Genomic DNA, 10,000 nt, shown 5'->3' with positions numbered 1-10,000 from the left:
GTGAAACACTTGGAGATACTCTAATAATTCCTTGTCTCTGTCACAGGACACGGTGGTGGCTCTGCAGGCGTTGTCCACATTCGCCCCCCTGGGAATATCTCATCACCATGACATAAACATCAGAGTGGCTAACAGAGACTCAGACAGCGTTGCCTCCTTCCACATCAACAAGGACAACTTCCTGCTCCTTCAGAGTCAGCAGGTAACCAGGGAGCCTTTAACCAAGAAAGGATGACTGTCAATATCAATCAGGAAGCATCTGCTTTTTTGTCCCTAGTTTGGGACCAATAGGATAGGCTAAGAGGACCAAGGCAGTAGCTCAGGGATTTTATAGATCCAGGGATAGACCAGACCATGAAGAGCTGCTTAATCTTAACGAGCTTTTAGACTTTAACGACCTGTCAAATCTTAAGGAGCTGTCAGATCTTAACGAGCTGTCAGATTTTGACGAGCTGACAAACCTTAACAAGCTGTCAAACTTTAACAAACTGTCAGACTTTATTAAGCTTTCAGATCTTAACGAGCTGTCAGATCTTTACTAGCAATCAGACCTTAACTAGTTTTCAAACTTAAACGAGCTGTCAGATTTTAACTAGCTGTCAGACCTTAATGAGCTGTCAGTTTAGTCCCAGCCTACACCCAGTATTTAGTCCCCATTTAGTCCCACCCTCCAGTTGGTCCCAGTTTAGACCCAGCCTACACCCAGTATTTAGTCCCCATTTAGTCCCACCCTCCAGTTGGTCCCAGTTTAGACCCAGCCTACACCCAGTATTTAGTCCCCATTTAGTCCCACCCTCCAGTTGGTCCCAGTTTAGACCCAGCCTACCCCCAGTATTTAGTCCCCATTTAGTCCCACCCTCCAGTTGGTCCCAATTTAGACCCAGCCTACCCCCAGTATTTAGTCCCCATTTAGTCCCACCCTCCATTTGGTCCCAGTTTAGACCCAGCCTACACCCAGTATTTAGTCCCCATTTAGTCCCACCCTCCAGTTGGTCCCAATTTAGACCCAGCCTACCCCCAGTATTTAGTCCCCATTTAGTCCCACCCTCCAGTTGGTCCCAGTTTAGACCCAGCCTACCCCCAGTATTTAGTCCCCATTTAGTCCCACCCTCCAGTTGGTCCCAATTTAGACCCAGCCTACCCCCAGTATTTAGTCCCCATTTAGTCCCACCCTCCAGTTGGTCCCAGTTTAGACCCAGCCTACACCCAGTATTTAGTCCCCATTTAGTCCCACCCTCCAGTTGGTCCCATTTTAGACCCAGCCTACCCCCAGTATTTAGTCCCCATTTAGTCCCACCCTCCAGTTGGTCCCAGTTTAGACCCAGCCTACCCCCAGTATTTAGTCCCCATTTAGTCCCACCCTCCAGTTGGTCCCAATTTAGACCCAGCCTACCCCCAGTATTTAGTCCCCATTTAGTCCCACCCTCCAGTTGGTCCCAGTTTAGACCCAGCCTACACCCAGTATTTAGTCCCCATTTAGTCCCGACCTCCAGTTGGTCCCAGTTTAGACCCAGCCTACACCCAGTATTTAGTCCCCATTTAGTCCCACCCTCCAGTTGGTCCCAATTTAGACCCAGCCTACCCCCAGTATTTAGTCCCCATTTAGTCCCACCCTCCAGTTGGTCCCAGTCTAGATCCAGCCTACACCCAGTATTTAGTCCCCATTTAGTCCCGACCTCCAGTTGGTCCCAGTTTAGACCCAGCCTACACCCAGTATTTAGTCCCCATTTAGTCCCGACCTCCAGTTGGTCCCAGTTTAGACCCAGCCTACACCCAGTATTTAGTCCCCATTTAGTCCCACCCTCCAGTTGGTCCCAGTTTAGACCCAGCCTACACCCAGTATTTAGTCCCCATTTAGTCCCGACCTCCAGTTGGTCCCAGTCTAGACCCAGCCTACACCCAGTATTTAGTCCCCATTTAGTCCCACCCTCCAGTTGGTCCCAGTCTAGACCCAGCCTACACCCAGTATTTAGTCCCCATTTAGTCCCACCCTCCAGTTGGTCCCAGTTTAGACCCAGCCTACACCCAGCATTTAGTCCCCATTTAGTCCCACCCTCCAGTTGGTCCCAGTTTAGACCCAGCCTACACCCAGCATTTAGTCCCCATTTAGTCCCACCCTCCAGTTGGTCCCAGTCTAGACCCAGCCTACACCCAGTATTTAGTCCCCATTTAGTCCCACCCTCCAGTTGGTCCCAGTCTAGACCCAGCCTACACCCAGTATTTAGTCCCCATTTAGTCCCACCCTCCAGTTGGTCCCAGTCTAGACCCAGCCTACACCCAGTATTTAGTCCCCATTTAGTCCCACCCTCCAGTTGGTCCCAGTTTAGACCCAGTATTCACCCAGGCTGGTCCCAGTTTAGTGCAAGCCTCAACCTTTGTTAAGTCCCAGCCTACACCCAGTCTGGAGTTTAGGTTTAGGTCCAAGTGTCAGGTTTAATTCAATTCAGTTGGTTTCTATAGCTCCAATTCACAAGACTTGTCATCTCTTTACAGAGACAGTTGAACCAGATCATCCAGTCAGATAGATTCAGTGTGGTTTTCCAAGTCGTTCCAAGTCAGCTGTCCTATAGCAGCGTAACCATAGAGATAGCTCAGGATAACCTAAGGCCACTCTAACTATAAGCTTTATCAAAAAGCTAACGTTTTAAGCCTAGCCTTAAAAGCAGTTAGACTGGTTTCAGGCACAGATCAAACTGTCCAATCACAGGACGGATCCTTCCTGATGATAAAGCAGGAATAGAGGATGATGATGGTGAGGAGTTTTTCTTTATCTGGATCTAAATTCCACAAACACATCTTCTTCAGGTGTTTTTCATCCGTCTGTTGATCCTGATTGACTGAGGAATCTGTGGTTTGCTCGGATTCAATCTCATTTTAATCCTCTCGTTCCCTCTGGTCTGATCATCGTTTTTCATTGACTTTCCAGGTTGTTCCAGAAGCTGAGCTGGATCTAAAGGTGGTGGCAAAAGGTCAAGGACTGGCTCTGTTCCAGGTACCCGTGTCTCAGCCCCCCCTGCTGTTTGGTGCTGGTATGCCGCCCTCTCATTCATTCCGTCTCTTGCGCAGCTGAACGTGTTTTACAACATCAGGACGGAGGAGCTGATGAGGAAGAGACGGGACACGCATGAAGATGAGGCCTTCCATCTATATGTGGATCTGTTTGACTCGGAGGAGAACCACGCCAGTCTGCACGTATGCAGCAGGTGAGAAGGTCACATGATCCAAACCAGGGGCGGAGCTAGATTGGCCACGGCCTTCCTTAACCAATCATTTTTTACCCTTCTAATGCAGACTGTGAATACTCAAACTTATTCAAACATTTAAATTTTTCATATATTAACAATTACTTGACAACAAAAACATTGTGTTTAATTATTCACATCAATATACTAACATTAAAGAGACAGAATTCATTCTCTTTCAGAACTAGATTTGTTCTTATTGGATAAAGAGAAAATTCTGTCTCTGCAAGTCATCTAAGAGCCTTCAATGAAATCAGAAATAAATAACTACTTTAATAATAAGTAATCCATTTAATAAATATTAATTTTATGCAGAACGATTATTAATAAAAGTATGTAAGTAATGACGATGATTAAGATGTTCGCTCCAGAACTCAAACCTGAAAGAATTTGGTCCAATATGCCTTTAATTTAGACATCAAGGATGTTTAAATATCTGTGTCTCTGTGATATCAAAGGCTGTAGGAAAGTATAGTTAATTTTTTTCAGTGTACTTTGCTTATCGCCTGGCCAGCCTTATTAACATTTTCTGGCTCTGCCTCTGGTCCAAACATCAGCACCTCAGCAGCAAAACAGTCTAAATGGAAAAAAATCCAAATCTAGATCAGTCATTTTTTCTTAAAATAAGTGCATTTTCCTTGGATTGAGGAGGTAAAAGAGACATTTTGCCAATTTACACTTAAAATAAGAAAAAACAATTGCATTGTCTTATTTCAAGTGCATATTATCTAATTATCTTATTTTAAGAGTAATAATCCTCATTCCATTGTCAAACTTTCTCATTAACCTACTCAAATTAAGGGTAAATACACTTAATTTAGGACATTTTTTCTCATTTCTAGATCGTTTTTCCAGTGTAAATGGGTTCAGTCGCTCAGAGGAGCTAAAAATATGAAAATGAGTTTAGTTATTTACTTTAAAAGATCTCCAGGTTCCTCGACTTTTTAAATGACGTTTATCACGAATGTTAACTGTCGCTAAATAAATCAATCAGGAAGAGTTTAAATAAAGAATAAAAATTTTTCATGTCCCAAAAATTTGTTTTTCATTACTGCAAAAAATATTTTAAGAATAAATAAAAATGGTCACCATATTTAGAAGGTTCTAAGATATTTTTGATGTATTTCCAATTGTATCTTTTTTTTTTATCATTATGATTTTAGTTTTGAATTTAGTAAATTGTTTTCCCTTCAATGTCCCTTTAGGGCACATATGTCAAAGTCAAGACCCGTAAATAGTTTCTCCGCGGCCCCCTGGATGATATTTAATTACGTTAGAAGCGGCCCACAGGCCACGGCCGCTTGTGCGCGCTGCTGTGACTTCACAGGCTGCCGTTGCATTGTGGGGAATGTAGTGTTTGTGCGCTCGTGTTGCACGCACCAACACTGCATTCCCAGGGAAAAAAAACATGATTGTGTTTTTATTTTATTTATTTTTTTGGTTGTGCTTTGCATGTTTGGATTGTTTTGGTTTTTGCTTTTCCCTCTTTAACAATCCAAGCTGGGCTGAAGTCGGTTGTCTGAGGAGGCGGAGTCCACTAACTGCGCTGCGCAGGTGTTAGAAGAGGCTGATTGAAGCCAAAATAAAAGGAGCCTGGATGGAGGGAGGGGCGGAGCTGATCCTGCAGGCTGCTGATCGAGGGGCAGGTGGGATCCGCACGATACCCTGACTGTGCCGCCTGTTCCCCTCCTGGTATTCTGGGCATGGCCTGTGGATCCCACCTGCCCCTCCTTCAGCAGCGTGTCGGTCTCTGTCACCTGCAGGATCAGCTCCACCCCTCCTTTCATCCAGGCTCCTTTTATTTTGGCCTCAATCAGCCTTTGATTCACTGCAAAAATGATCTGAAAGTAAGTAAAAATGTCTTAAATCAAATGTATTTACCCTTAATTTGAGCAGGTAAATAAGACATTTTTACACTTAAAATACGTCAATTAGATAATATGCACTTGAAATAAGACAATGCAATTGATTTTTCTTATTTCAAATGTAAATTGTCTTGTTTCATTGGCAAAGTGTCTCATTTACCTCCTCAAATCAGGATAAAATGCACTTATTTTAAGAAAAAATCCCTCATTTAGATTTACATTTTTTTGCAGTGTTCTTTGGTCCTTTTTGGTATTGCTCTGCTTTTTATTTAATTAATTCCCTTTTTTAAAGAACCTCTTGCTGAATTCTGGGTCCGCTGCCGTGATTCAGCACAAAATCTTTATATTTCTTTGTACAAGACGGGATTTTTCTTTAACCTTTCCATAACATGAGGACCCAAATGGGTCCTCAGCACTCGCCCCAAGATGGTTTTTACACCTGTAACATATTCTCTGGGGTTTTGCCTTTATTTTGATACCAAAACAATTAAAATAAACTCTGTAGTTCTTGAGATATAATCAATTCATTTTGGGCGTGTTATTTTCAAGCATATTTCTCGAAAACAGGCCTAGTGTCCAAGAGGTTAAAGGAAGTCTGTGTGCCATAGATTTTTATATTTCGTTTTATTTATTCATATTTTTCAGTTGAATAGAAAAATGCAGATAAGAGCCATGATTTTATTTTATTTCATTTTACTATTTGAAAGCAGTGATCGATCATAGAGCAGCACAGTGATGCATTTTCGGTTTAAAATACATGTATTTATCTTAATAAGTTTATTAATATAATAAAGTTTATTAATAATATCGATATTAATAGTTTGTTTTTTAAAAAACAATGTGTTAGGTCTTGGTTCAATAGGCTATGTTCATTTCAACATGTTTTAATAAACATTTAACCAGTCCGGCCCTCGGCTTGTAGCAAATTAGTTTTTTTGGCCTTCGGTGTTTGACTTTAATATCCCTGGCAGACGTAGAAAAAGAAGCATAGATACAAAAGGCAACCGGCTCCACAGGCGGCCCCGTCCAGGAAACACACAGCCAGGCAGACGAGCTCCGAGCCAGCTCCCATGTCAGAGGATGAAGAGAGCACATCCAGTTAGTCACAGTCAGAGAAACAGGACTACACTGAAAAACAGGCCGGCCTAAAGTTCGATCTATAGTTAAACTATAGTTACCAGAGAGCCCAGAGGAAGTCATATGTTTATTATCTGTTTTCTTCATATTCTTCCTATTCATGCTAAATTAAAAAAGGAACTGTTCTTTGTTTTTCTGTTATTCTATAAAATGAAATAATAAGAAAAGTTGTTTCTTGTGTTTTCATTGTTTGTTTGAATTTGAAAAGCGAATTAACAAATGATACTTGAATTAAATGAATCCACTCTTCATTTAAATTGTGACTACAGATTTGAGAGTAATCAAATATCACTTTTTTTTACGTTTTGCATTTTAAAATTAGAATAATTGATGAAAACCAAGAAAAAAAACCAAGAAAAACTACATAAAGTAAAGGAAAACTTTCTTTTTTTTTCTCTTTTTATGATAAAATCAGATTAAAATAACAATTTTAAAATGTAAAATGCTGAATCATTTGAATCTGTTTATTTCTGCCATACTGGTTTCTGTGTTCCTGCTTCGCGTTCCTGCTGGGATTTCTCCCCATGTTCCCGGTTTCAGGATGTAATGATCTGGATCTGTTCTCCCTGCAGTCTGTCCCACCATCTGGACCTGAATGAGACAGGGATGGTTCTGATGGAGGTGGGTCTGCTCAGCGGCTTCAGCCTGCGTCCCGACCTCATCGAACTGGACGGCGCCTTAAAAAAAGTGGAGACGCAGCCGGGGAAGGTGGTCCTGTACCTGGACTCTGTGAGCTGGAACCCAAACAGTCTCTTTCAGGGGTTGCTGGTTCAGTCTGGGCTCCTGAGCCAACAGCAGGTTTCTGGTTCTGTCTGCAGGTCACGACTCACGAGACGTGCGTGTCGATTCCTCTGATCCTGGAGTTTATGGTGGCTAAAGTCCAGGAGGCCACCGTCACCATCTATGACTACTATGAACCCAGTAAGATTCTGCTGGTCATTCATGGAGGCTCAGACAATTCTATTCAGTTTATTTCTATAGCTCCAATTCACATCATGTCATCTCAGGTCACTTTCCAGCTCACCAGATCATCCAGTCAGATTGATTCAAAGTTTTCTATCTAAGGAAAGGTATTGATGGAAGCAGCTCAGCTGATATTTCTCTCCAGGATGATGAAAAAGGGGTCCCTATGTCCTCCAGCAGTCTAAGCCTATAGCAGCCGAACTATAGAGATAGATCAGGATAACCTGAGCCACTCTAACTAGAAGCTTTATGAAAAAGTAGGGATGCTGGTGTCCTTACCCGATCCGTACCGGTAGCACGATCCGTACCATCAGCTCATTTGCGCCTGCGCGAACAGAATAAGTTCCGGTGGCAATATTTCCTTTTTCCTACTTTTTTATTCTTTTGTATTTTTTAGAGGCATGGGTTTCTTTTTGTATATCTTTGTTTTTTCGTCAATATTGCATTTTCTAAAAATAAAAAAACAGAAATATATAAAAAAGTTCAATCGCCTTGTGATAGTTACTTTGACTGCTCTGAGCATGCGCAAATATACGTCACACAGCGTATATATTTAAATTTGTTTAAATATTTGATTTACTCTGTACCTAACTATGCACTCCAGCAGTACTGATCCCACAATGGATTCATTTGCTACCTTTCCTGACCTGCAGTTTTTCATTGATAAGGGAACATTTCCCGAAAATGTGGATTTTTATTCCAGAAAAATGACGTCAAGCAATACAATGGATTGAATTTAAAAAGCATCCATTTCTTCCAGAAAAGTCTTCAATATTGTCTTTACGATGTAGTTTAGTATTCTTTAATTATTTAAGGATATAAATAGAGTTTTTTCAGTACCGTAATTACATTATTTTTTGGCGACCCGGAAGTTATTCTGTTCGCGCAGGCGCAAATGAGCTGATGGTACGGATCGGGTAGCGACAATGCCCCCTATCGGTATCGGCCTTAAAACTGAATATCGGATATCGGCCACCCCACTGATATTTAACCCGATATTTGATCAGCTTCTGAGTTTCTAAAGTCTAAAAAAAATAAAAAAAATACTACTTCTTCTTCTTCCTCAAAAACGTCTTTTTTACAGACTTAAAAACTTCTAAAGACGAGGGAAAAAATATTGATCCATTAAAATATCCCAATATCTTCATATGCTGATATATTGCCATTTAAAAACACCATATCAATCTCTTTTACTAATGAAATATTGCTATATGTCATCGTTATGCTACGAAATCCCCCGAAAATTCACCAAATGTTGCCATATTTTTATATGTTGATATATTGACGCGGTATCGATCTATTTTACTAACAAAATCTCACAAGAATTTGCAAAATATCATGAGAGTTTGTAACAGAACGATGAAATTTCACGAGATTTTGAAAGTAAAATAGATCGATACCGCGTTTTTAAAAATCTATTTATGAAAATATATTTGAGTATATTATTTTTCAAAGTGTCAGAAATGGATAACAAAACTGCTATTTTCAATGACTACTTATTTTTGTCCAGCTTTAACATCGGTATCGATATCGGTTATCGGCTACATGAGTTTTAAAATATCGGCCAAAATCCCAATATCGTGCATCCCTATCAAAAAGGAAAGTTTTAAGCCTAGCCTTAAAAGTAGACAGGATGTCTGCCTCACGGACTAAAACTGGTGCTTCTGGTTCTGCTGTTTTAACTCAGACGTTCTTAACTTCTTAGTGGCTGGTCCCAGTGTGCTTCTGTTCCTCCACCTGAGAACTGGGTGGTAGTGGCAGCATCATGCTGAGGGGTGGATGGAATAAGGTTCTGATCTGGAGGGTTTCCTGATCAGCCAGGTTACCCTGTTCTTTATCAATTCAGTTTATTTCTATAGCTCCAATTCACATCATGTCATCCCAGATCAACCAGATCATCCAGTCAGATTGATTCAAAGTTTTCTATCTAAGGAAAACCAGCTGATTGCATCGACTCATTGACTCTTCAGCAATCCCTCACACTAAGCATGCTTGTAACGACAGTGGAGAGGAAAAACTCCCTTTGAACAGGAAGGAACCTCCAGCAGAACCAGGCTCAGTGTGAGCGGCCTTGAGATGACTATGCACTATAGAAATAAACTAAATTGAATTGAAATATCAGGATGTCTAAGTATTTTAGAAAAACACCCGTGCTTTAGTAGCCTCTTCTTTTTTGCAATGATATAGATTAAAAGTCAATTGTCACAAATACTGAACATTTAGGAGCTTCAGGAGAATTAATTCAACATTTGAAATGAAAAATAACTCAGTCTGAAAACAAATGAATCTATTTATAGAGGAGCATAGTCAGAAGTTGGCAAATAGTACTGATGTTGCGCTCTCTGCCGCCCCCTACAGGACGGAGGGCAATGAAGTCGTACAAATCGTCTTGGAGGAGCACGGCGTCCACCTGCTCCTTCTGTGGAGAAGACTGCAGCCAGTGCCGAGCAAACAACGACTTCGATCTGAACGCTGCGCCGCGCCGCCACTTCCTGCTGAGCTGCTTCCTGCCTCCTCTGCTGCTCCTCTTCATCATCTTCAGCGTTTAAACATGGCCAGAACGTTAGTTTGCAATTACCTCCTGCAGTTGGGAGGAATAAAATGTTAGAGTTAGAGGAAACTACTGATGGGAAAAATAAATGTGAGATTTTGAGTTTTTGGTTCTGCCTGAATTTCTTCTTCTGGCGTCTCTTCATTTTTGAAATTAATCCAAAATAAATGATGCACCGCAAACCTGGATTAAACTTCAAAGAAACATCAGGTTCATGTTCAGTCAGAGCAACTTTTATCCAT

The 10,000-nt window shown here is 41.2% G+C and overlaps 1 protein-coding gene across 1 annotated transcript in view; it reads left to right on the top strand.

Annotated features, from left to right (window-relative positions):
* Positions 1-9,860, top strand: part of cd109 (CD109 molecule) — a 46,844-nt gene extending 36,984 nt beyond the window's left edge. The window contains exons 25-30 of the mRNA XM_038305367.1: positions 47-202; positions 2,927-2,992; positions 3,067-3,203; positions 6,817-6,973; positions 7,063-7,165; positions 9,566-9,860. Coding sequence (XP_038161295.1) covers positions 47-202; positions 2,927-2,992; positions 3,067-3,203; positions 6,817-6,973; positions 7,063-7,165; positions 9,566-9,756 — 810 coding nt within the window. The 3' untranslated portion in view covers positions 9,757-9,860. The remainder of the gene's footprint in view (positions 1-46; positions 203-2,926; positions 2,993-3,066; positions 3,204-6,816; positions 6,974-7,062; positions 7,166-9,565) is intronic.
* Positions 9,861-10,000: the final 140 nt, after the last annotated feature.

The sequence above is a fragment of the Cyprinodon tularosa genome, unplaced genomic scaffold, assembly GCF_016077235.1.
Source record: "Cyprinodon tularosa strain WSP-4 unplaced genomic scaffold, ASM1607723v1 ctg557, whole genome shotgun sequence".
Taxonomy (NCBI): Eukaryota; Metazoa; Chordata; class Actinopteri; order Cyprinodontiformes; family Cyprinodontidae; genus Cyprinodon; species Cyprinodon tularosa.
This window is presented reverse-complemented; position numbering and strand designations above follow the sequence as displayed.